This window comes from Camelina sativa, chromosome 5, assembly GCF_000633955.1.
Source record: "Camelina sativa cultivar DH55 chromosome 5, Cs, whole genome shotgun sequence".
Taxonomy (NCBI): Eukaryota; Viridiplantae; Streptophyta; class Magnoliopsida; order Brassicales; family Brassicaceae; genus Camelina; species Camelina sativa.
In genome coordinates this window covers 30,927,610-30,953,089 of record NC_025689.1, presented here as the reverse complement: position 1 = coordinate 30,953,089, position 25,480 = coordinate 30,927,610, and the positions used below count along the sequence as shown (strand labels likewise).

Below are 25,480 nucleotides of genomic sequence, written 5' to 3'. Positions count from 1 at the left end.
TTATTTTGTTTTGTAGTTATCATATACTATACAACAACCATTTGTAGTTTAATAAGAAGCACCAAATAAATTGTAGTATTTATTTTGTCGATTTATATTTAACCAATAACTATAAAACAAGCAATATTTTTAATCATTATCGTTATGATCGCTAACGACTATAAAACAAAACAAGAAAAAACATCTTGCTAATTGTTTGTTTCGTCTTTGAATTTTAATATTGAAGAAGTCTCATTCATGTTTTAAAACACATATATATAGTTTTCTTTATAATCGAGAGAAAGAAAGAAACAAAAGAGGGGTAAGTGAAGGAGTAGTAGTAAATGCAAAATCGGACTCTAAAAATAGGCGTCGATCTAGGAGACGGGAAAAAGTAAGATCCGAGCCCCCACTTCCTCATCTCCTCTACTCACAAGAGCCTCCCGTTCCGTTTCTCTTGACCCCTTTTGACATTGACGTGCCATTTATTTTTCCTGTTCGATCTCTCTCTCTCTCTCTCTTGAATTATTATTATTTTTGTGTTTTACGCAATTTCCAAAAATTAATTAAAAATCTTCTCGTTTAGACAAAGAGAAAGAGATAGAGAGAGAGAGAGTCTGATCGGTCCTTGACGAGACAGTGCACTTTAACAACGGGCTTCAAAGTTTTTCTCTCACTCTCTCCTCTTTCTTTTTCTTTCATTTCTCTTCCAATCAAGAACAAACCCTAGCTCCTCTCTTTCTTCTTCTCTCTCCGTCTCTCTCTCTCTCTCTCTCTCTCTCTCTCTCTCTCTCTCTCTCTCTCTCTCTCTCTCTCTCTCTCTCTCTCTCTCTCTCTCTCTCTCTCTCTCTCTCTCTCTCTCTCTCTCTCTCTCTCTCTCTCTCTCTCTCTCTCTCTCTCTCTCTCTCTCTCTCTCTCTCTCTCTCTCTCTCTCTCTCTCTCTCTCTCTCTCTCTCTCTCTCTCTCTCTCTCTCTCTCTCTCTCTCTCTCTCTCTCTCTCTCTCTCTCTCTCTCTCTCTCTCTCTCTCTCTCTCTCTCTCTCTCTCTCTCTCTCTCTCTCTCTCTCTCTCTCTCTCTCTCTCTCTCTCTCTCTCTCTCTCTCTCTCTCTCTCTCTCTCTCTCTCTCTCTCTCTCTCTCTCTCTCTCTCTCTCTCTCTCTCTCTCTCTCTCTCTCTCTCTCTCTCTCTCTCTCTCTCTCTCTCTCTCTCTCTCTCTCTCTCTCTCTCTCTCTCTCTCTCTCTCTCTCTCTCTCTCTCTCTCTCTCTCTCTCTCTCTCTCTCTCTCTCTCTCTCTCTCTCTCTCTCTCTCTCTCTCTCTCTCTCTCTCTCTCTCTCTCTCTCTCTCTCTCTCTCTCTCTCTCTCTCTCTCTCTCTCTCTCTCTCTCTCTCTCTCTCTCTATCTTCTTATCAGTACTCTCATCATGAACGATCCTCCTGATCTGAGCAACGATGACTCTGCTGCTTGGAGAGAACTCACAGCTTCAGAATCTGACTTCTTTGACAGAGACACTTCCACTATTCTCTCAGACTTCGGCTGGAACCTCGGCCACTCCTCCGATCATCCTCACAATCTCTCCGATCTTACACCAACCAAGCCCCATCAGAATCTACCGGCCTCCACTTCTTCTTGTTCCTCATCCGTAGCCGCCGTTACAGAGGTTTCCACACCTAATACTAATCCTTCGGCTACCTCAAGCTCAAGTGAGGATCCAGCTGAAAACTCCACCGCCTCAGCGGTCAAAACACCACCGGAGACACCGTGAGTTTTCTTTTTACCGGGACGAGAAACACGTGTGTGTGTCTTCTTACTTTTGTAGGGGTCCGATCGTAATTTTACTTCATCATCTTAGTATAGTGGTGGTGGGGAGGGTTTTTTTTTTTTTTTTTTTTTGGGGCCAAAGCCAAAAACNAAGCCAAAAACCCCCATTTATTAATCTTCTTGAGACCTTTGCTTAGGCATCGCAAGAAAGATGATTCGTCCGTACATTAGATATTTGCAGAGGGAGAGTTTAGTAATTTAGGATGAATCGTCGGTGGTAGTACACTTAGAGGACGAGACAATAATGATGGGGGAATGGGGAGGAACAACACCGCCGCTATTGCGGCTGTGATATTAGCGTGCACTCTACATCTTCTTTCTTTTTTTTTTCTCCTCGTCCTTTTCTTTTTTATTATACTAATGTTAGGTCAAAAAGTGTCTCACGTTTTAATGATGTTTATCTCTAGTAAAAAGTTTTTAAAAAAATCTTCTAAGGTTCTTTGTCTTGTAAATCGTAAAATCATACGGTGATAAATTGATGTGTAGGGTTTTACTTAACTATCGAATCGATGGAAATGTTATAGCAATGTAGAGTAATGGGTTCTTATAATGGTTATAAGTCATGATCATAAGTACCCGTTTTGAACTCAAGTAACTTTTAAGTTAATTGCGTGGTTGTTTTTGACTGTGACAATATTACGATTAAAAACAATGTTTTGTGGGATTTTTTTTTATAGTTTGACTGCTTGATTAGTTGGTTACTCTGTGATTCTGAGCATGATGATATACTAATCTCTTGGTGTTTTTTTTTTGTAGAGTGAAGGAGAAAAAGAAGGCTCAAAAGCGAATTCGTCAACCAAGATTTGCATTCATGACCAAGAGTGATGTGGATAATCTTGAAGATGGATATCGATGGCGTAAATATGGACAAAAAGCTGTCAAGAATAGCCCATTCCCAAGGTCTTCAATATATCAGCATTTTCAACTCATTATCTTAGTTTACGGATATGAAAGCTAATTAAAACATTTTTCTCATTGTTGTTGTGATATATAGGAGCTACTATAGATGCACAAATAGCAGATGCACGGTAAAGAAGAGAGTGGAGCGCTCATCGGAAGATCCATCCATAGTAATCACAACATACGAAGGACAACATTGCCATCAAACCATTGGATTCCCTCGAGGTGGAATCCTCACTGCACACGACCCTCATAGTTTCACATCTCATCATCATCTCCCTCCTCCATTGCCAAATCCTTATTATTACCAAGAACTCCTTCATCAACTTCATAGAGAAAATAATACTCCGTCACCGCAATTACCCCAATCTACTACTGAAGATGCACCTACACTGTCTAATCCATCAGAGGAAGGCTTACTTGGTGATATTGTACCTCAAACTATGCGCAATCCTTGAGGTAACTTCTTAGATGCCATATATACTTTGTTGTGAATATATTGTTGTCTTTGTTAGCTAGTGTTCGTCTAGATATAGTCCCTTTTTTTTTTTTTTTAAATGTCTATATATAGTCTTAGACTCTTGGTGATCAGTTCTATAAAGAGATAAAAAAAATATAATCTTTTCGTTTGCAAGGGTTTAAAAACCTCAAATGGACCACAAAGGCATTAAGGGTTTTTCTTTTGTAGTCCGAAACTGAAGATCCCCATCAAGAAATATCTTAAGTGGGATAAAATTCTCATGCTTTGATAGTAACAAGTCCATCTGATGTAGATGTACTTATGTATATTAGGATCAATATCGTGTTGGTCTAATCATTGATGCGACCCATTATCTCTCTTGTGGAACAATTTGGATCACTCGCTAGATATGTCGGCCAGTGCTTTTTTTCTTTCTCTAGTATTCATTTTTGCAGGACATATATAAAAATTCGGATGATGCATGCATTTATATTCTAGAATAAGTGGATGATTGCCTCTAGCGCTCTCTCTCTCTATATATATATATATATGTGTGTATATATTACTAGTGATTGTATTAGGATCAAGCACTGTTGTAGTGCATGCCTTTTGTCTCACTCCTCTTGCTATATGGCATATATAGGCTTACTTATGTATGATAGAAATGAGCTAGAAAAGGGTCGGCAGGTTTATAGAAATGTCAACAAATATTTAAAACGAAGCTCAACTACTCCACTCAGTGTCACGATGATGCTAAATCTCATTTTTCCATTTATATATATATAACCTTTTGTGTGTGTTCACATGAACACAATTGCATGTATATGCGTGATTGATTCTATGGCCTGCATGGTGCATCAATATTTTGTATTCTTTGTATATGTATATGTACATGTACATGCCTATATATAAGAAGTACACGGCATGTGGGATAAGTTCTGAGGGTAATGTGTTAGGTCATAGGAATAAATGCTTTCTGTTTTAGCCAAAGACAGCCAATAAAGAGAAAAGGGATAAAACGAGTAAGAAGAGACGTATATATGAGCATCTTAGCTTAGCTAATACGTATTACGTATACACTTGTTTATTTTTAATGCTAAGACATAAATTTGTGCATATGTGTATATAATTTGATTGGGAAACATTTGTTACAAGACGCTAGATAAACATGACCAAATTATTTACCATTGTACATTTACAAGAAACGTCTGCTATTTCCAAAGATGAAATGTAACATATCTGCCTCGTTTGATATAATTCTCCAGGGAAGCTTTGGTAACAATAGTTAAGGAGGTGCTAACTCATATAGAAGATATTGGAGACGGGAAAATGCAGGGAGGGTATAACCAATATGGCCGCAACTCCTTGTAACCATGGATCTATACATATAACTATATATATATATTACTTCATTGTTCATCAATAGCGCCTCACCACCGGTAGGTTTGCAATTTCTAAGAGATATGTATATATATGAAGTTATGCATGTATGTAGTTATATATCCAGGTATAATTTTGATGTAACTCAACATTAATCTACTCAGTCGTGGATTCATCCCACATTCAGATGCGTGTATGTGCAATTGAGAAGAAGAACGTGGAGGATTTGACGTTATAGTTATTTTACTTTTCTTTTCAAGTTTGCATTAATACTATATATACTTTTATCTTTACAACTTTAGGGTGATATCTAATTCACCTTTATGAACTTTACAGATTATTATTACACAAAAATAACTTTACAGATTGCAAGAATATCCCAATTCATATTGGAGAACAGAAGTCGCACGGCATTGCGTATGGAATTAGAAAGAAAATATCAATATGCTTTTGTGAATGGTATATTATAATTTACTGTATGTGGTCAAAACTTGGATTCTCCCAAGAACAGTATTAACGTAATGTAACATGTTTTGTACGTTGGTCAAAAAGACGAAATATTTTGGTGATATGTAAAACCGTTTACACGGTAATTTGCTTTCGTAAAAGAAAAAAAAACGATTAACATTATATTAATTGCGTATTTTGTCTTTACGTACGTAAACGATATTAGATCAGAATTAAGACAACCGGTTTGGGTAGAGAATACACATCACTGAAAATATCCTAAAACTTTTGACCGGAACAAATGTCTCAAAGGAGAACAAAATTTCAAAGTCTTACTTTTCAATGAACCGTTCAAGGTTAATAAATGTATTAAAATGACATATTAACTTTAGCCTTCTAGCTACGCCAACCAAATCCAAATGTAAGAAATCCGGGTCCATTTAGATAAATTATATTCACATTTTTTTCAAGAAAAGAAATGGCATATCAACTAAACATATCAGCCAAAACTTGAACTAAAACAATTAATTTACAAACGCACAATTGTGTTCACATAAAAAACATATAATTCCGGTTTTGTTTAGACAACACAATATGTCTTGATCCTGCTTATATGATGATGAGCGAGTTATCTCTATATATACCTGAAAAAAAAAATTAGTCCATGATCTTTTCGTATAGAAACAATTCTACGTACATGTATGTCTTGAAATAATATGATGTAATTTGGGGGTGTGAAAATATCATATTATATCCACAAAATTAAGACGTATACAACCATAACTCTTTATTGAAACCATAACATAAAGTAAAAATTAAACGACAAACCATCGCACATATTAAAGAGCAGGAATCCAAAAATTTCGGAGAAAGTTTCGTGAAATTACTAGTACTATATATATCTTTATCTAAAACAACATGATAACGCGAGAGTCCATCTCAAACCTTTTGTTTGTTTGGGGAACATGGAGGAATGAAAACCATGTCACCCACTATAGTTATTGTTTCTTTTATGACATCATTTTTTATTGATGATATCTGGAAGTTGAATCTAGCATTTATAGTTTGTTGTAATAAACGTTACTAATACGGTTCTATATGTTAGTGGTTGAAGCTCAAAAAGAAACTTTGTAACTTTCAAGAGTTCTTCGTTAGCAACAACATAGTATCCCCAAAATGTTTACAATGCTTAATATAAACTATGGAGGCTAGTTAGTGCTGCCACTTTTCTTGCTTCTCTAACCAGAAGAAGAAATTCAGGTTTTCATCACTATGAGGTATTACAAGGTTTACGGCCCAATATCCCTGGGCTTGGGAAGGAAACAAGACCAACCCAATAAGCAACTAACGTTCGAAAATGTTTGAAGCTGGACCAGGAAAAAAACTGATAATTAAGTTACATTGAAAAAGCTGAGGCACCGACTCACAAACAGCTCTGCTTTCAAGAATGTCCACACAAATCAACAAGAAAAAATCATTTAAAAAAATAAAAATTAAAAAAAGAAACTGTACTAGTACTTTTTTGTTGGTGTGCAAATGCAAATGTGTGTTGTATGTGGCACATCGCACGTGTCGTAGCATGACGGCAAAGGTTGTCTCGAGCACATGGCTCGTTTCGCTCCTCTTTACTGTATAATTCCCATCCCATCCCCTCTTCTCTCTTCTTAATTTGTTACCGTTGGTGGTTTACTTACACAAACCCAATCTAATAAATAAAACTATAAACTATTTTCGAAAATGTGTTCTTTAAGAATCCAGCCGGTCTTAAAGATTCTTGGAAGAGTGGATGAATTGAATTTGTACGTGTTGTTTTGTAGAGGATAAAAGTACACACCAAGTTTGTAATAAGAAATAAAGAATATATAAAAGTACATACATACATGGTCAGTTCTAAGTTAAACTTTATAATAATATATCTACTTTTGTGTACTCACTACTCACTAAACCATACTTTTGGGCGTAATTTTTGACCGTTGCTAAAAAAATGAGATTATTTTTTGGGAAGCAAAAAGAAGAGTTTAATAACAGAGGACAGGTGTTGAGAAAAAGATGAGAGAAGTCATCTGAGATACGTAAATCGAGGATGTGGCAGAATTGGTAACTATATAAATGAGCTTTTTTTTTTAATTAAGTCCACATTTTACTAGTATAATCTTTCCGTGCGGTGAACAGTCTCTGTCACACACACAACAGAGATACTAGAAGACAAAAATGCTTTTACTTTTTTTTTTTTTGTATTCCTCTTCTGCAACATCGGTTCGTGTAGGCATTTTTTACCATCTCTTTTACCATACTTTTGTTGTGAATAAGAAGGGAACATTTCATTGATTCTTTTTTGTTGTCACTGCCGAAACGTACTGATTTAATTACTTGGACCCCTCTAGTAGAGGTTAAAAAAAGAAGAAGAGACCGATAATTAAAGTTTTTGTTGTCCCTTAAAAACAAAATTCAAACACTTTGAATAATTTCAGTTTCAGTACTGAATTATTTCGTAATGCTTTTACTTTTTTTTAGTGTTAGTTTACACGTAAACATAAGTTTCATCAAATATATATAAGTTTTGAAACAGAGTTTTACCATTTTAAGTTCTAGCCCTGGGCATTCGGGTTCGGGTTTTCGGGTTTTTGGGTTTTCAGGTTTAGACATATAGAACCCGTTCGGGTTTTCTATACTTTCGGGTTCGGGTTCGGGTAATACCTGTTCGGGTTCGGGTTATTCGGGTATACCCGAACTCAATCGAACCATGAACAAAAAAAAAAAAACTAATTTTTATTTTTTTTATAAATTTTAGAAAACTTATATATATATATAAATATTTAACATTTCTTTTTGAGACAGAGAAACTGAAGTGGCAAAAGGGTTAATGATGTACCTGTAAATGTTCAAGGTTGTGGATTCAAATCCCCTAAAATACATATTTTTACTTTTAATTCGGGTTAGTCCGGGTGGGCATTCGGGTTTGGGTACTACCGAACCCGATCGGGTATCCGAACCTTAGAGGTATTGAACCCGATCGGGTTTTATACAATACCCAAACCCGAACCGAACCATCCACTTCGGGGCGGATTCGGGTTCGGGTTTCAGGTCCGGGTAATATACCCACGGCTAATTTAATTACTATATATGTAATGCGTAATTTTTTTATATTGGACTTGTTCGTTTGGTTGATGCTGGCAACAGCGGCAATAGCTGCGTTTATGTTTTTAACCGCTGAATTAAAATAACGTTTAAAAATATTAGACACAAGTCGCAACGTATGCCCGCAGCATTTACCGCAGCATCATGACGCAAGTACCTGCGGCAAGCAAACAAACAACCATACATATGTCTACCGTAGCCGCAGGTACCGACAGCCAAACGAACAAGCCCATTATGATAGTATCAAATAGATTACTATTTTGTAACATTTATTACCCTAGAAAGTTATATTTCTAATTAAACATTAGTTTCCTATGACTATTAAATAGAAGTATATTTGACAAAAAGAAAAACTAAAATAATATTTTTAAGTACATTTAAGAAAATATAGTGTTAAATTTATAGTATCAAAATCTTTATTATAGATCAACACTATTTTTCTATGTCATCAACTTTTGCAAATGTTGGCTACATACATAAATACAATTATCTAGATATTGATATCTAATCTACCTAACCCATCCTTTTATTTTTTTGGTTATACAGTATGATGTTTTTAATTACCATTCGAGTTTTTATTAATTAAAATTGCCGCAAACAGAGAAAGTGTTGGACCATGGTCGTCTATAATTATGTATCAAAACATAGTCATACACACTTGCCGTTATTGTCTAGAACTCTCTCTCTCTCTCTCTATCTCCCTCTCCTCAAGACACATCTCTCACCGTCTCACATCTCTGAACCTAAGACAACTTCGATCTAAAAAAGCCTTCTTCTTTGGATTCTCTTCTCCAACACGATCATGTCGGTGTTACTCCCTCTCTGTATGATTATCTCCATGTTTACCTATTCACGTAAGCCCCTGTTTCCTCTGTTTTTTTTTTTGCTACAAAATGTTTCTTCTTTCTCTTAGATTTCACTGAAAAAATTCTCATTTCTCAGTTCTGACAAGTGGGTCTATAAAGATTTAGTCATTTAGTATGAGATCTCTGATAAATACCCTCAAAAATCTCATCTTTTTTTTTGTTTTTGGGTTTAGTTCAAGTTAATGAATCTGACTCTGTTTTTGTTTGTTTGTTTGGTTAAAAAAAATCTCAAGACGCGGCGTACTGTGTGTGCAAAGATGGGAACGAGCAAGTGCTTCAGAAAGCAATAGACTACGCTTGTGGAAATGGAGCTGATTGTAGCCAGATCCAGACCTCTGGAGCTTGTTTCCAACCTAACACCGTCAAAAACCACTGTGACGTCGCCGTCAACAGTTACTACCAGAAAAAAGCTTCTACCGGCGCCACCTGTGACTTCAACGGAGCTGCTACCATCTCTCAGTCTGGTACACATCTTCACACACCAAAAAAAAAAAAACCCCACTTCATAATTTCAGATCAAATCTTTTTTTTTTTTTTGCTGATCTTTGTTTGTTTCTCTAAATCTTGCAGCATCATCAAGCTGTTTAAGTGGTTCAAGGTATGTTTTTTTTTCAATTCTTGATTCATTCTTTGTTTAGTAATAATGGTTTTGAGTCTCATAAAGTAGGAAATTTTTAGGCTTTCTGGGTATATAGATTTGCTTTTTTTTTACCACCGACTAATAATTTTTTTTTTTTTGTTTTTTTGGAATTTTAGTCATTAATTTGTCTTTGTGGAGACACAATGATAGTGATTTAAGACCAAATGAAGAGACAAAGGAATCTTGATTATTAATGTTTTTATTTTGCATCATTCATTTCACCGTTTACTAAAAAGAAGTATTCATATCATAAACAGTCCATCATTCACATGATCCAGATGAGCATCATTATCATTAATTATCTTCTAATGAATCATCATCACTAATGTTTTTGACTATGTTGCAGCTCTAGTGGGACTCCAACCACAGGAACTCCAACCAGTGGAACTCCAACCAGTGGGACACCAACCAGCGGAACCCCGACCAGTGGGACACCGACTACTGGAACTCCAACCGGTGGAACTCCGACCAGTGGGACACCGACTAGTGGTTTCCCAAACACCGGGAATCCTAGCACGGGGACTTCCACCGGGATGCCAAATTCCGGTAACAACGGGATGCCAACTTCATCATCGTCTTCGGTGTTCCCTGGCACTACTCTTGGACCGACTGGTAGCGGTGGACTAGGTGATCCAAATGCTGGAGAGAAGCTGTCAGTTCGAGCCAACACGGTCTTCTTATTAATCGGTGTAGCTATCATGCTTGTTGTGAACGCTTAGAAGTCACACGCTCGGTTGTGGTTGTAATTGGAATTGCTGAGAGAGATCTTTGCCAACGGGCTCATGGTTGATAGAGCCATCTCTTTTTTTTTCACTCTTGTCTTTCTAGGGTTTGGGAATTAGGTTGGCCGAGAGACAACATAATGCTGGTAGTAGCCTAGTATTTTGGTAATGATGTACAACTTAACTAAGAGCTGTTTCTTTGTTTTGTAAATCCGGAGGATGGGATGCTCTTTTCTTTCTTCTATTCTTTTTTTATCTTTGGATCTTTCATCTTTTTTAATACCACGTACCACTATTATTACATTACATAGCATAGTGGCATATACCAAACTATATGCAACTAAAACTTGTACGATGGTGTTTAGTGTTGGTCGTTTTCACTTTAGGATCTATCACTAACTTACCAAACAAAAACAGTTGAGGAAGCGTTTTATATGCTAAAGATCAAAAGAGTGTCTCTTTCGATGTGGGTTTTGTTTGCTCCAGCCTACTAACGACGTGGGGAACTTGATGAGAAAAGTGTTAACGTAATGATGAGAGCAAGAGATGATGTTAACTGTTTTGGTGTCCTAAATTAAGGTGGCTCCTAAAACTATATATTAAAAATGGGAAGACTTTGGAGTTGAATAGAGTTTTATAATATAGAATATATGGAATCAGTGAGGGTTTCTTTTGTGTTTTGGAATCGGGTTCGACTATTAGTGGGTGGTCTAGAAGAATCTGATCCTCAACTCTTTCCAAAGCTGCTTTCCATTTTCAAGCTGATCCTTAAAGTTCGTTGATAATTTAGCTTACAGAATATTTTGCATCTCATTTACACAGGCTTTTCTAACCAACTAGAGGACTTTTTCAAAATACATCACATATTTAATTTGTGGCTATAACTTGGGTTCAAGAATGGCATCTAGTAATAAGGTTCAATATATATCTCTTCACAGATAATACTTCTTTTGCATATAATTCAGATAGACCATAATGCAAAACATGAATATAACAAATATAGTGTAGTGATGATTTGATGTGGTATCTGATTTTATGTTGATCTGATACTGATATCATATCACATCCTCAAAATGTTAATGTAGTATGAACGGGAATGCATATCATAGTTAAGTAAACTTTTTACAAACGTGTAAACTACACTGCAGACAACCCCTTCTAGAATGACAAAACCCCTGGGCTCTTCTGGCTGGCTAAGTGGTGGGCTTTGGTAGTCTTTTTTTATGATTCATATACGTAAAACTCCTAAAAGAGAAGCAAAAAACCGCTAGAAGGAGGGGTCGAACCTCCGACCTTGTGGTTAACAGCCACACGCTCTAACCAACTGAGCTATTCCAGCAACTTTGAATAATATAATCTACGCAAACTATTTATATTAGAATCTGCAAAACTCTGAAGCAAACTGAATATGGCGGAACTTGTTCTCTTTCTCAACTCAACCTGATGATCAAATCTTTGCCTGTTTCATAGAATGTTCAGAAAAACTCTAACTTCAATCCCACGAAGACACTTCTCTTCTTCATCTTCTCCTGAAAGTACTTCCCTTTACTCTTTCCTTAAACCCTCTCTCTTCTCCAACAAACCAATCACTCTCACTCCTTCACTATCGCCGCCTCAAAACCCCAAAACCCTAACCCAAGATCAAAAATCCACCTTTGAATCTACCCTACACGATTCCTTAACTACCCAAAACACCGATGAAGCTTGGAAGGCCTTCCGATCTCTCACCGCCGCTTCTTCTCTCCCGGAGAAGCGTCTCATCAATTCACTTATTACCCATTTGTCCAACACCGAAGGAAGCGGCGAACTCACATCTCATAGACTCAAACGAGCCTTTGCTTCTGCTGCTTATGTAATTGAGAAAGATCCGATTTTGCTTGACTTTGAGACTGCTCGTACGGTTCTGGAGTCGATGAAACTTGCGAAAGCTTCAGGGCCAGCGTTGGCTTTAGTGAAGTGTATGTTTAAAAACAGGTACTTTGTTCCTTTTGATCTCTGGGGGCATTTGATTATTGATATCTGTAGAGAAAATGGAACCTTGGCTGCGTTTCTTAAGGTGTTTAAGGAAAGCTGTAGGATTGCTGTAGATGAGAAGCTTGATTTCATGAAACCGGATTTGGTAGCTAGTAATGCTGCTCTTGAAGCTTGTTGTCAGCAGTTGGAATCTCTGGCTGATGCTGATAATGTGATTGAATCTATGGCTGTGTTGGGTGTGAAGCCTGATGAATTGAGTTTTGGGTTTCTTGCTTATTTGTACGCAAGAAAGGGGCTTAGAGAGAAGATAAGTGAGCTTGAGGATTTGATGAATGGTTTTGGGTTTGTGAGTAGAAGAATCCTTTATTCCAATATGATCAGTGGATACGTTAAGAATGGTGATTTAGATAGTGTTTCTGATGTTATACTGCATAGTCTCAAAAGAGGTGGAGAAGACTCGAGTTTTAGTGAGGAGACGTACTTTGAATTGGTTAAAGGGTTTATAGAGAATAAAAGCGTTAAGAGTTTAGCGAAAGTGATAACGGAAGCTCAGAAGTTGGAATCTTCCTCCATTGATGCTGACAGTTCAGTTGGCTTTGGAATTATAAATGCTTGTGTGAAGCTTGGATTCTCGGATAAAGCACATAGTATTCTCGAGGAAATGATTGCTCAGGGAGGAGGATCTGTGGGGATTGGGGTTTATGTGCCAATCTTAAAAGCCTATTGCAAAGAGTACAGAACAGCTGAAGCTACTCAGCTTGTTACAGAGATCAGCAGCTCTGGCCTTCAGTTAGATGTCGAGATCTATGATGCTTTGATCGAAGCTTCCATGACGAACCAAGATTTCATATCTGCGTTTACATTGTTTAGGGATATGAGAGAAACAAGAGTGGTGGATTTGAAAGGGAGCTACTTAACAATAATGACAGGTCTCCTTGAGAACCAGAGACCTGAATTAATGGCAGCGTTTCTAGACGAAGTTGTTGAAGACCCTCGTGTCGAAGTAAATTCCCATGATTGGAATTCGATTATTCATGCCTTCTGTAAATCCGGGCGTTTAGAAGATGCAAGGAGGACGTTCAGAAGGATGGTGTTCCTCCGGTATGAGCCTAACAACCAGACATACTTATCCCTGATTAATGGATATGTGAGCGGCGAAAAGTACTTCAACGTCCTGCTTTTGTGGAATGAGATTAAAGGTAAGGTATCGTCGATGGAGGCAGAGAAGAGGTCAAAACTAGACCATGCTCTAGTCGATGCGTTCTTATATGCATTGGTGAAAGGAGGGTTCTTTGATGCAGCGATGCAAGTGGTAGAGAAATCTCAGGAGATGAAGATATTTGTGGATAAATGGAGGTATAAGCAAGCATTCATGGAGACTCACAAGAAACTTAGATTACCAAAGCTGAGGAAGAGGAACTATAAGAAAATGGAATCCCTCGTTGCCTTTAAGAACTGGGCTGGTCTCAATACATGATAGAAGCTTTCAGAACACAAGTCAAAGACATCTCTATCATTGATGTATTGTCTCTTTTTGGTGTTAAGACACGTTGTGTTGCTAATAATAGAAAGCATCAGATAGGAGGGTTTTTAGTTAAAAAAAGATGGCGCCAAAAGCAGCCAAGATAGATTAAGACGAGCTAATCCCTAAAGTTTAGGAATGCCTTTGGTTTATAGGAATCTGCAGGAAAAAAAAAAACGAAGACCAAATGGATTAATCCTTTCAATTTTGTTCAACTTTTTTTCCTTTTTACCCTCAAAATTTTGAAAGGATTAATCCTTTTTGTGTGTTTGTTTGTTTTATGGATTTCTCATTGTTCTAATATCAAGGATAGATTTTACAGTTCCCTGTATTGGAGGTTCGTTGCCTTTGTTGAGATCATAACTTTTCATGAGTTCATCATTATATTTCTGTTGTTTGTTCCTTGAACCTATTGCCCATTTTCTTTTACAGTTTGAAAAATTATATGAAGTTTTAATTTGGTTTATAGACAGAGAAGAATCGTGAAGAGAAGATTAGTAACGGAGGGAGCCATTGCGGGTAAAGTATAAGGTTTGAAGAGCTAGGGTTCATTGGAAATTTACATGGATATTCGTAGGTATAAGTAAGTCCCTTGTTTTACTCTTATTTATTTCTTCTTTATGTTGCTTTACATCGAAGAAATTGAAGACTTCAAGGACTTAGTGATGTGTCTTGTTGTTGTTAAGGATTCTGATTGGTTCCTTCAATCACTTTAGGATGTAGCTTATGTTTTTGAATGTATCTCCTTTTCTTGCATTTGTGAACAAAGTTTTCGTATGTTTTTTTTGTCTCTCAGCTATGGACAGGAATCACAAGAAAGGAAAAAATAGAAAGGCTTATCATCTAAAGAAGCATAAAAAGTCAGATAATAGTAGTAGTTTTGATCCAAGACCAACGAACAAAGAGAGGAATGATGAGAAGCCGGTTTTGTTCCAATTGGGGAGCATTGCTAGTTACGTGGTCAGTGATGTTCGTCTCGAGCCAGATCCAGAGATCACCTCCAGGAGATCTGCATCTCTTTCATTGTCTTCAACCTCTTCAGGGGATACGCTCGAGATCAATGCAAAAGAAAGGAAATCCAGCTTATCTTTCGATAGTAGCGTACACAATAAGGAGCTCTTAAGCCTTTCTTCTAAATTTTGCGAGTTACAAGGTTCATCGGACACACTAGGTTCACAAGTGTCTGGTGTAACTCATGCTTCAGTGGAGCCTACGCTTTTGTCTCCTTCTGTTCAAATGATGGATAGAGAAGGATCTGACCATGCTCAGAGAAACTCGTCACCTACCTTGGAGAAGAATTTGAGCACACTTTCAAATGATTCTCTGTTTAGTCTCAGCATAGGTGATAACACGATAGGGAGAGATGAGTTGTTTAGTTACCGTGATTTCAAGTCTGGGGAGATTACAAAATCGGGAGAGCTGTTATCGTTCTGTCCTACTGTTCATATTCCGGCTTATTCTTCTGATCTAGGCAAGAGCTTTGATATGGAGGATAANGAACAAAGAGAGGAATGATGAGAAGCCGGTTTTGTTCCAATTGGGGAGCATTGCTAGTTACGTGGTCAGTGATGTTCGTCTCGAGCCAGATCCAGAGATCACCTCCAGGAGATCTGCATCTCTTTCATTGTCTTCAACCTCTTCAGGGGATACGCTCGAGATCAATGCAAAAGAAAGGAAATCCAGCTTATCTTTCGATAGTAGCGTACACAATAAGGAGCTCTTAAGCCTTTCTTCTAAATTTTGCGAGTTACAAGGTTCATCGGACACACTAGGTTCACAAGTGTCTGGTGTAACTCATGCTTCAGTGGAGCCTACGCTTTTGTCTCCTTCTGTTCAAATGATGGATAGAGAAGGATCTGACCATGCTCAGAGAAACTCGTCACCTACCTTGGAGAAGAATTTGAGCACACTTTCAAATGATTCTCTGTTTAGTCTCAGCATAGGTGATAACACGATAGGGAGAGATGAGTTGTTTAGTTACCGTGATTTCAAGTCTGGGGAGATTACAAAATCGGGAGAGCTGTTATCGTTCTGTCCTACTGTTCATATTCCGGCTTATTCTTCTGATCTAGGCAAGAGCTTTGATATGGAGGATAAAGCGAGTGGAGAATCTGAGGATAAGTCTTCAAACTCGGATGTATCATGGAGGAACATTGGAGATTCCAATATCTCAGAAGAAGCACCAAGCAGCACACAATCATTTTCACATCCAATGTGAGTTTCTATACCATCGTCTCATTGTAGTAGTCTTTGCTTCTGTGAAACAAGAACTTTGTTTTTGATTATTTGTTGATTTTAATGCAGAACGAAAAAGAAGAAGACGAAAAAGAAGGCAACAAAGAAGAAGGCGACACAGCATCAGCAGAAGCAGAAGAAGAGATGTTCTTGGCTGTGTTGCATTAACACTGGACCTTGCTTCTCCTGTTGCAGATGGCCAAGTTGTGATTACAGCCTCTCTTGCTGCAAAAGGCGAAAATGTTGCTCGTGCTTCTCCTGTTGCAGATGGCCAAGTTGTGATTGCAGTTCTTCTTGTGGCTGGCTCTTCTGCTGCCATTGGAGCTGTTGGAGTTGCTGTTGCTGTTCCAGGTACGTTGCTACTTCCAGATTCTTACTTTAATCTGTGATTTTTTTCAATCGAAAAGCTTATAGGAGATTTCTTTGTGTGTTGTTACAGTTCTTCGAAGAAGTTAGTTGATGATGAGATGACGACTAGAGGGAGTGAAGTGTCCAAAACATCTCGTAAATGGTTTTGTTGCTTTCCTTGTTGCTCTTCTTCCTCTTCGTAACATTAGATTAGATTCTTTACTCAACTCTCTGTTTTTAGCTAAAAGGATTATAAAAAAAAATTAGATTTTACAAAATGTAAATGTTTCTTGCTTTAATGATGTAGTTACACCCAAAGAAACAGATCACCAATATAGTTTTCAAGTGATCACTAGATGAGGTTTGAGAACAGTATTACGCAACATAAGGTTTAACAAGATTAGCTATGAGGGAGTTTAGCCTCAAGTTCTCCTTTGTACTCTTTTTCTTCTTCTACTACTACTTCATCTTCTGCTTTTATCGGCTTTGGATGCGGCACGAAACTTGTAGTGGATCTTCTTCTCCTTTAATTGCTTGTATCAATACCCTTGAGCTCCTTTGTTCTTTCTTTTCTTGTTTTTTTTACTTCCTTGATCTCTTTCTCTGAAACATTTGCAGAGAACTCTTCTTTGTTAGACCTCTAAGTCTTTGCATGAAGATAAGAACTTGTTAGTAGCTATGAAGTACCCTCTATTTCAAAATATAAAAAATATAAGATGTTTTAGCTAAAAACATGTATAATAAGAAATGTTACTTTTTCATATTAAAAAAAAAAAAATGTTACTTTATAAAAGTTTATCTAATCATAAACAAGATTGCATAAGAGAAATAATATGAAAATATGAAATAAGTTGCCTAGAAAGTTGAAAACATCTAATATTATGAAACAAACCTTGATTTCATTAGCACAAGCAGCACAACCCAACTAATTTGAGATGCTTTAGTTTTAACTTTTAAATGGTTTTTAGTTTTTAGTTTTTGGCTTTTAGTTTTGGGTTTTTTGAGTTTTTGATTTTTGGTGTAGATATTAGTTTTTGCAAAAACTTGAATGGTAACTTGATTAGTTTTTGGTTTTTATATATAATTATATTTTTAAAGGTTTTATTGAATTTATTAAATTTTTCTATTAGGGAAAAAGAAAGAAGAAAAAAAGAAAAGAATAAGTTACGTAATATTTTTCTAAAAATCCACAAAATGTGGTTTTTGGATTCTATGAAGGAACTAGTAAAATCCACCAAAATCTGGTTTCCCTCATATTTATAGGATATCTATTTTTCTTAAAATCATGAATGGCTGAAAAAGTGGGTTTTGCATCAAAAACCAAAATCTGATATAAAATTGATGCCATTATATAGTTTTAGCACACTACATTTTCTTTCCTTTAATTTTTCCAACTTATATAAAATGCAAAGAAAATCCGACATATTTGATACATATCTTTTTTTTTGTTCATTTTCTTTTTCTGAAAAGTAATGTAAATAAGATTGATATACAAATACCAAAATATTGTGATACTTCTACTTATGAATTTCCTAATTTATAATATGAGTTTTTTAAAAGTTTTTTGTTGGAGATGTGATGAATGAATGGATTAGAAAATTAAATTTTGTATAAGAGAACTTTTCAAAAAAAAGAAAAAAAAGGACCGATTCCATCGATTTCGTAGACTTGTCTCGACCTTTTTCTGTTCTTTTGTCTTCTTCCTCCTAGTTAATAATAGCAACATCTAAATTTATGTGTGTTGGGTTACTTGAGTATATATATTCTGAGTGTTGTTGGCAAAAAAGAAAAACAAAATATTTCTAAGAGAGACGACTTGTTTATCATTTTCTGAATCATGAAATGTGGTGTTTTGTTTACGGTTTCTTGTATTCTCACATTCCTCGTTCTATGCTATGTTAGAGGTAATTTTTAGTTTTATATTTCACATTAACAACTTCTTATCTTAATATTTTTGGTTATTTGATGATGTTTTTTTCTCACTATAGAGGTGGAGTCCAAAAGAAAGTGGGGATGCGACATGAACAGACAATTTCCTGGAACATGTGGAACTAATGGGAAGAGTACATGCATAAGCGACATCAAGAAAATGCCTCGTGCGCCAAAAGATCTTGTCATACGTTGCGAATGCTCTGCCGCTTTTGTTTGGCCGGGTAAACCTGCCGAGCGTTTATGTAAATGTCAATATGATTGTTAAGAAAAATTTTACTATAAATATTACCATAACCACAAAAAAAATCTCTTTACTAATAAAAAAAAGTGAGAAGCTACAAAGAGATTTTGGTGTTTTTGGTGTCCAGTTTAATATTTTTCATTGCAGAATACTTTTAATAAGTTTGTTCTTTTTTTTTGTTTAACATCACATGACGAATGTTACGACAATTCTCGTGTAACTCCTACCGTCTACTTTTCAGATCGTTGTTATTGTATGGTAAGATCTTAGCAGTTCGAATTAAAGCTTCAAACTTTCTTTGAGAATCATGATCTACTACTCAGTTAAAAATCACAAATATCCACGTACGGGACATTTTTCCCAATGTTTAGTCTATCGCACAACACTAAAAAGAAAGTTAGCCAGAAGAAGAAGAAGAATCAAATTTGAACCTTCAAAACAAACAAAAGATATGTATATGAATTTTGGAGTCTTCCAGCAAAGTTGCAATATCTCATCTTCTCATGCTTAGATTGTCTCTGCTTCTGTCCGTGTTACTCTTTTTCAAGCATCACATAAAAAACACAACTGCTTTTGAAGTGGAAGATGTCACTATTTGTGCCATCGATATGATCGATCAAGCAGCTTCATAGAAGAGAATCTCTGGCCGAACCCTTCTTTCTCCACAGATTCTGACCACACTCTTCCAGTTACCAACACCCTATGCCATCACCACACTCCACACATATCAATAATGTCTCACCTATTTAAGTTCAAAACTCAACTCATAAGAGACAAAAGACAATTGTTTCGTCTTACCTCTTCTGCTAAAGTTCCATGTCTGAGACTGTCCCACCAGTTCCGTTTATAAGCCATGCAGATGTATTTTCCTTCTTCACCACAATCAATCTGCATTTTCCATATTCCGAGACTGTAACACAGAAAAGATACAGAAGAACAATAGCATAAATACTTGTGACCCCTTTTAAGATTTTACCATTGACACAAGCCGATACTTAGTCTTTGGTTCTTCTAACCCTTTGTATAGCCTGCTGATATCTATCTTCCAGTCCACAGCATTTGTTGTTTCAGATATTTCTGTTTCCGTTTCATTCTTCTCCCATTCCAACACTAATTTTGCAAACACACAAAAACAGCAACACCGTTTAATCATACCACAATAAATGAAATGAGCAGATAAGGTCACAATCATCGTCAAAACTTTACCAACTGTGAAGATAGGCGGGCATCTGCTTATAGTGTGGTTATCAAAGTTTGTCTTTCCACAGCCTCCTGTTTTAACATCACATATCATTTCATCTTCCATGCGGATCACTTTAAGGATGTCCTCAAACTTCATATTCCCAAAAGCACACTGCAAAGATATATCATCACAGAACAGCTTTTAAGGAGTAGTACCAGTTTCTGTATGAACGACAGATGGAATAAAATGAAACATACCTTTATGTTTCTGATAGAATTTGCACCAATTACAGTTCCATAAGAACTTTACTCTGGATAATTTGGCTCCCTTCTGCAGAAACTGGTGACTACATAAGGTCAGTGTGTTGTAACTAAATGGTGACTACATAAGGTGAGTTTGTTGTAACTAAATGGTGACTACATAAGGTGAGTGTTTTAGAGCATGTAAATTTGTTATTGTTTTAGAGGCCTCATATTTAGTCAAATAAAATAGAAAAATAGGAGTTTATGAATTTTCTAATTCTCTTTTGTTTTTCCTACTAAAAAGCTTCATTAAAAATAAATCATATTCGGCTTGATATTCAAGGACTGGGATAGTGCAGGGACACGAGGTTAATATTACGATATTATACTTTACACCCAATTTTTTCTTTTGTGTAGTATCTATATACATTTTTTAAGTATATTTTGGGTTCTATCCTTTTATTTGTACTTATTTACAAAGTGAATTTTTAAAAAATTTCCAAAAATAACATTATCTCAGATTTTGTTTTCTGAATATTTTACATAACATTCCAACTAAAAAATACGACAGAATCAACATGGAAACATAAACTATGATATATTTGTACTTATTTCTATATCACTTTTCAAAAATACCTTTTGATGGTGTCTATTTTCAAAAATACTCCTTTTTAATATATAAAATGACAAAATTATAAACCCTAAAACCCAAATATTAAACCCTATCCCTTAAAAACTATACTCTAAATGTAAATTGGGAACCCAAACCTAAAAAAACAAATTCTAAAAATTAATTTAACATAGGGTAATTATATAAAAGAAGGCAAAAATGAAAATGTTCAGAAAAAGGCATTTTTGAAAAAGGTTATACTAAAAAGGACATTTCTAACAAATTCTCTATATTTAACCACACCTTTTATTCTGTATTGAAGATATTCTATCTCGGAATACTTTGCAAACAAAAAAAACAACAATTTGATTCCTATTTTGTTTTTCAAAATGTGTGAGTTTTGATTTTTACGTAACAAGAATTTCGATTCACATTTATTTAAATACTATAATTAATATATAAAATTCTAAAATATTACAAATATGTAAAAAAAAATAAAAAAGATTAAAATATTATATACTATGGTTGTATAGTAGATGAGTTATAAAGAAGACATGTTGAAATTAATAAAATATCATTAAATTTGTGCTAACATGGATTAGATCCTCATTTTATTATTTTTCAACACTATTAATATTATAATATATGATATATAAAATCAAGTTGATTTTACTTGATTTTACTAAGATTGGGTAAAATTATTAAATAATTATGAAAAATGTGACTTATTCATAGCGTATAAATGACTTACTATGTATATTTAGATGTCTTACTTTTTGTTTTTTTTGTTTTTTTTTTGTCAACCGAACTCGGGTATGGAGAGGTTAACAGTGATCTTATTTTTTGTTATAATAATTAAAAATCAAAATAGAATCTCAAAAAATAAACAAAACAAACTAAATATAACAAACATATGGTCATGAAATATATTGAAAGTTAAAAACTTAATATAAACATTTAGCCGTACAAACGGTAGGGAAATTTAGTTATTTTTCTATTTGCAAAACATACAATATTTAACAAACAAATATAATATAAGATATAAATAATAATAAAAATTATATGCACGTGGTGTACCGCGGGTTAAAATCTAGTAGTTTATCAGATGTTAGGATGTTTTAGATTTATTGAGCAAACTTAAACATTAAGTTTTTTAAAATGAAATTTAATTGATTGATATTTCTTAAGACAAATCTCAAGGTTGCAATCATGATATGTTATACTGGGCTTGATATGAATCATTTAATAATTCATATATTTCAAAATAATTGATATACATTATTTAAGAAGTACATATATGACATATACATTAACCAATTAACAAAAGGCCAGAGTAATGAAATCTATTTTGGTGAGATGTAATTCTATATATTATACATTTTTCACAAGTAATTTTTTGAAAATAATATACTTTTTAAATAAATATGAATGGTGTCACTTTTTTATATTGTGACTTTTCATGTTAAACCGTTAATTTTTGTAACGTTTACTTTTCTAATCATGTGTAACTCGGAAAACACATACCATATGTACGTTAGTCGTTAGAACGTAATCACGTGCGCCGTCTAAATATTTATTTTTGATGAGATGTGATATTTATTATATATTGTCAGGTAATAACTTTTGGGAGTAAAACTTTTTTTTTAATTAAAATTAATGAATGATGTCTTTTTCTTATATCGCAACTTTTCAGGTAAAACCGTTAGTTTTAGTAACTTTTGTCTTTTCTAATCATCAGTGCTTCGGAATAGATATACCATAGTTACGTTAGCATGAAATCACATGCGCCGTCTAAATATTTATTTCAGATTCCATCTGATCTTCGTTATACATTTTTAATATCGTAACTTTTGGAAATATATATTTTATTAAAAGAAATGAATGATGTATTTTTCTTATATCACAACTTTTCAGGTTAAACCGTTAATTTTTTCATAAACTTTTATTTTCTAATCATTTGTGCTTCCAAACATACTACATTTATTTTAATATCACGTGCACCGTCTAAATATTTATTTTTGATGAGATGAAAATTTTATCATACATGTTTTTGTTGTAACATTTAAGTAAACATTTTTTATTAAAATAAATTAATGATGTTCTTTTCTTATTGTATTACAACTTTTTCAAATTAAGCCATTGAATTTTATAGTTTTTTTTTTTATTAATCGTGTCTCAGAAAAGACATAACATACGTACGTACCTTACCTTAGCACGTATGCACTCTTGCCGCCTAGATGTTTATTTACTGAAGTATTTAGCGTAAAATGTTACAAATGTTCGCATATGTCGTATATAGCCAATTTAGGTAGGGTGTTTATACCCGTTACTAATGTTGTTAACATATGGCAAGATATATTGAACACATTTCAAAGATTCTTTTTTCTTTTTCTTGCTTAAGATCTGCGAGTAAATTAATGGATCCGCGCACAAGTACAAAATCTGTTGATATTCCTCTACTTTGTAACGCCCCAAAAATCGCACTCAAATTTAGTTTCTTCTTCTAGTATTCATTTTTGGTTTAAAAGGTATCAGCCGTTACAATCCTAAAATACGGACTAAAAAAAAGAGTCGTGGATTTTTTAAAAAGTTGGAACCATCTATATATCTGACGCAAATTCGAACGTCATAATGACGATGAGATACACAGAGGAATACACGTCTAACTTTAAATAAAAGATCGGTTACGAAAGAAACGATTTTTGGAATCTAATCATGGACCAATAAAAAGACTAGGGTAGGTCCCGTTCCCTATCCTGCCTGGTCAAACCAAAAGCAGCCATGTGGTCTCTCTCTCTCTCTCTTATTACATAAATACACATTCAGACATTGACTTCACTTGGGTCCCGCAGTTCTATAAAGTCTCTGAGACAACGACAATTTTTAACGACAGAACCGAGAGAGCAGTGGCGGACCCAGGAAATAAATTTAGGAGGTCAATTACAGAACAAAAAAAATATTTGTGTTGTATTAGTGGTTTAAATCCTGGTTTAAGGAGGTTAACATTAAAGAATTTACCATCTGTGCTACTGAAACTTTGTAGAATTGTACGTAAAAACAACTATTTAATTAGTTTACCCAGGTCAGGTGACCTACCTCTCCCCAACCTAGGTCCGCCCCTGCAAGAGAGACTCGGCTGAAAGTGAAACACTATCTCATCTCATCTCACACAATCAAAAAATAAAAACGAGAAAATAAATTAAATACAATATTTTTGTGTATGTAATAAAATAAATTAACTCACAAAACACACAAAAAAAATTAGAAATATAGAAAAGAGAAAATTTTCATTTTTGCAAAACAATTTTATTTATTTATGTTCTGGCTTAAATTTTCTCATGAAGTAATATATTTTAAGTAACATCAGTTACAGTAAGTAGTAGTAGTGTGTGATTTGAAATTTCCTCAAATATAGATTTAAAGACAGAGGAAAAAGTTAAAAAAAGCTGAGTGATTTTTTTCTCCTTTTTTTCTTTCTTCTTTTTATTTATTTATATAATTTCCCTCTTTTCCTCGAAATCATTCTACTTTGACTGTTTCCAATACGTTAAGAACTTTTGTCTTTGATAATCGAGCCATTGAAAAAAAAAACAAAATTGTTTTTTAATGTTTTTTTCTTCTTTTTGGGTAAAAGAAAGTTTCTTCTTTTGCTGCAACTTGGAAAAAAATTTCGATTTCTCGAGAGAGAGATATAAGAGAGAGGGAAGGAGATCACACAAAAAAGACTTTAAATTTGTGAAACAATTTTATTTTTAGGGTTTTGTTTGATTTTATCTTTTCTCTCTTTTCTCTTTGTTTAGAGAAGGAAAAAAAAAAAACAAAAAATGAAACTTCTGGGTTTGTTCTTCTTGCTGTTTAATCTGTTTGTGTTTTCATTTTCTCGGAAACTTCTTGTAACACCAAAGATTGGTGGTGGTCTTCACGACGACGAAGCTGCTCTGTTGTTGAAGCTGAAGAGTAGTTTCTCTGATCCAAATGGACTTCTTTCTAGTTGGGTTTCCGACAGCTCATCAAACCATTGTTCTTGGTACGGTGTTGTCTGCAACTCTGATTCGAGAGTCGTCTCTTTGATTCTCAGAGGCTGTGATGAGGTGGAAGGTGGTGGTAGTAGTAGTAGTCGTAGTCTTCATTCCCCTGATTTGTCTTCTTGTTCAAGAAGAAGACTTGGCGGTGAGATCTCTCCAGTTGTGGGAGGTTTGTCTGAAATTAGGGTTTTGTCTCTTGCTTTCAATGATCTGAGAGGTGAGATTCCAGAGGAGATTTGGGGGTTGGAGAAACTAGAGATTCTTGATCTTGAAGGTAACAGCTTTCTCGCTGGGGTTAGGGTTCTTGATCCGTTGAAAAAAAATGGATTTTCAAGTTTCTTAAGCAATGTTGTTTCTAGGAGGAGACTTATGAGTTATGAGGATGAAGACGAAGTTGGTCCAAGCTCAGCTGCTGATGATTCCTCTGATAAATCTGGATTGTATCCGATTGAGATTGCTTCGATTGTGTCAGCTTCAGTAATTGTCTTTGTGCTTCTCGTTCTTGTGCTCTTGTTCATCTACACGAAGAGATGGAAACGAAACTCTCAGATTCGTGTTGATGAGATCAAGGAGATTAAAGTGTTTGTGGACATTGGTATCCCTCTGACGTATGAGATCATTGTTAGAGCTACTGGTTACTTCAGCAACTCTAACTGTATTGGTCATGGTGGTTTTGGTTCGACTTATAAAGCAGAGGTGTCTCCAACGAATGTGTTTGCTGTTAAAAGACTCTCTGTTGGGAGGTTTCAAGGAGATCAACAGTTTCATGCTGAGATCTCGGCTCTTGAAATGGTTAGGCATCCGAATCTTGTTATGTT

General features: G+C 35.2%; 6 protein-coding genes and 1 non-coding gene across 7 annotated transcripts; 6 read left to right on the top strand and 1 right to left on the bottom strand.

The window, feature by feature from the left end:
- LOC104787988 (probable WRKY transcription factor 57) lies at positions 1,309–4,899 on the top strand. Its single transcript, XM_010513653.2, has 4 exons — positions 1,309–1,737; positions 2,554–2,697; positions 2,792–3,156; positions 4,423–4,899. Exons 1-3 carry the CDS (start codon positions 1,400–1,402, stop codon positions 3,153–3,155), a joined length of 846 nt encoding a protein of 281 aa, XP_010511955.1. The 5' UTR covers positions 1,309–1,399; the 3' UTR covers position 3,156; positions 4,423–4,899.
- LOC104787987 (PLASMODESMATA CALLOSE-BINDING PROTEIN 4-like) lies at positions 8,760–10,607 on the top strand. The gene is made up of 4 exons (XM_010513652.1): positions 8,760–8,976; positions 9,222–9,452; positions 9,559–9,586; positions 9,975–10,607. Exons 1-4 carry the CDS (start codon positions 8,925–8,927, stop codon positions 10,345–10,347), a joined length of 684 nt encoding a protein of 227 aa, XP_010511954.1. The 5' UTR covers positions 8,760–8,924; the 3' UTR covers positions 10,348–10,607.
- Positions 11,616–11,689, bottom strand: TRNAN-GUU. Its single transcript has one exon. It is a non-coding gene; the product is annotated as a tRNA-Asn (tRNA).
- LOC104787985 (pentatricopeptide repeat-containing protein At1g69290) lies at positions 11,735–14,404 on the top strand. The gene is made up of 2 exons (XM_010513650.2): positions 11,735–13,845; positions 14,316–14,404. Exon 1 carries the CDS (start codon positions 11,822–11,824, stop codon positions 13,799–13,801), a length of 1,980 nt encoding a protein of 659 aa, XP_010511952.1. The 5' UTR covers positions 11,735–11,821; the 3' UTR covers positions 13,802–13,845; positions 14,316–14,404.
- Positions 14,339–16,937, top strand: LOC104787986. Its single transcript, XM_010513651.2, has 5 exons — positions 14,339–14,429; positions 14,643–14,999; positions 15,601–16,060; positions 16,151–16,432; positions 16,521–16,937. Exons 2-5 carry the CDS (start codon positions 14,645–14,647, stop codon positions 16,630–16,632), a joined length of 1,209 nt encoding a protein of 402 aa, XP_010511953.1. The 5' UTR covers positions 14,339–14,429; positions 14,643–14,644; the 3' UTR covers positions 16,633–16,937.
- Positions 18,234–18,690, top strand: LOC104787984 (defensin-like protein 226). Its single transcript, XM_010513649.1, has 2 exons — positions 18,234–18,333; positions 18,418–18,690. The coding sequence occupies exons 1-2, from the start codon at positions 18,267–18,269 to the stop codon at positions 18,624–18,626; spliced, it is 276 nt and encodes a 91-aa protein (XP_010511951.1). The 5' UTR covers positions 18,234–18,266; the 3' UTR covers positions 18,627–18,690.
- Positions 24,195–25,478, top strand: LOC104789725 (probable LRR receptor-like serine/threonine-protein kinase RPK1; the record flags this gene model as incomplete). Its single annotated transcript, XM_019245418.1, has 1 exon — positions 24,195–25,478. A coding segment is annotated over exon 1 (1,017 nt), but the record flags the coding sequence as incomplete, so codon positions are not given.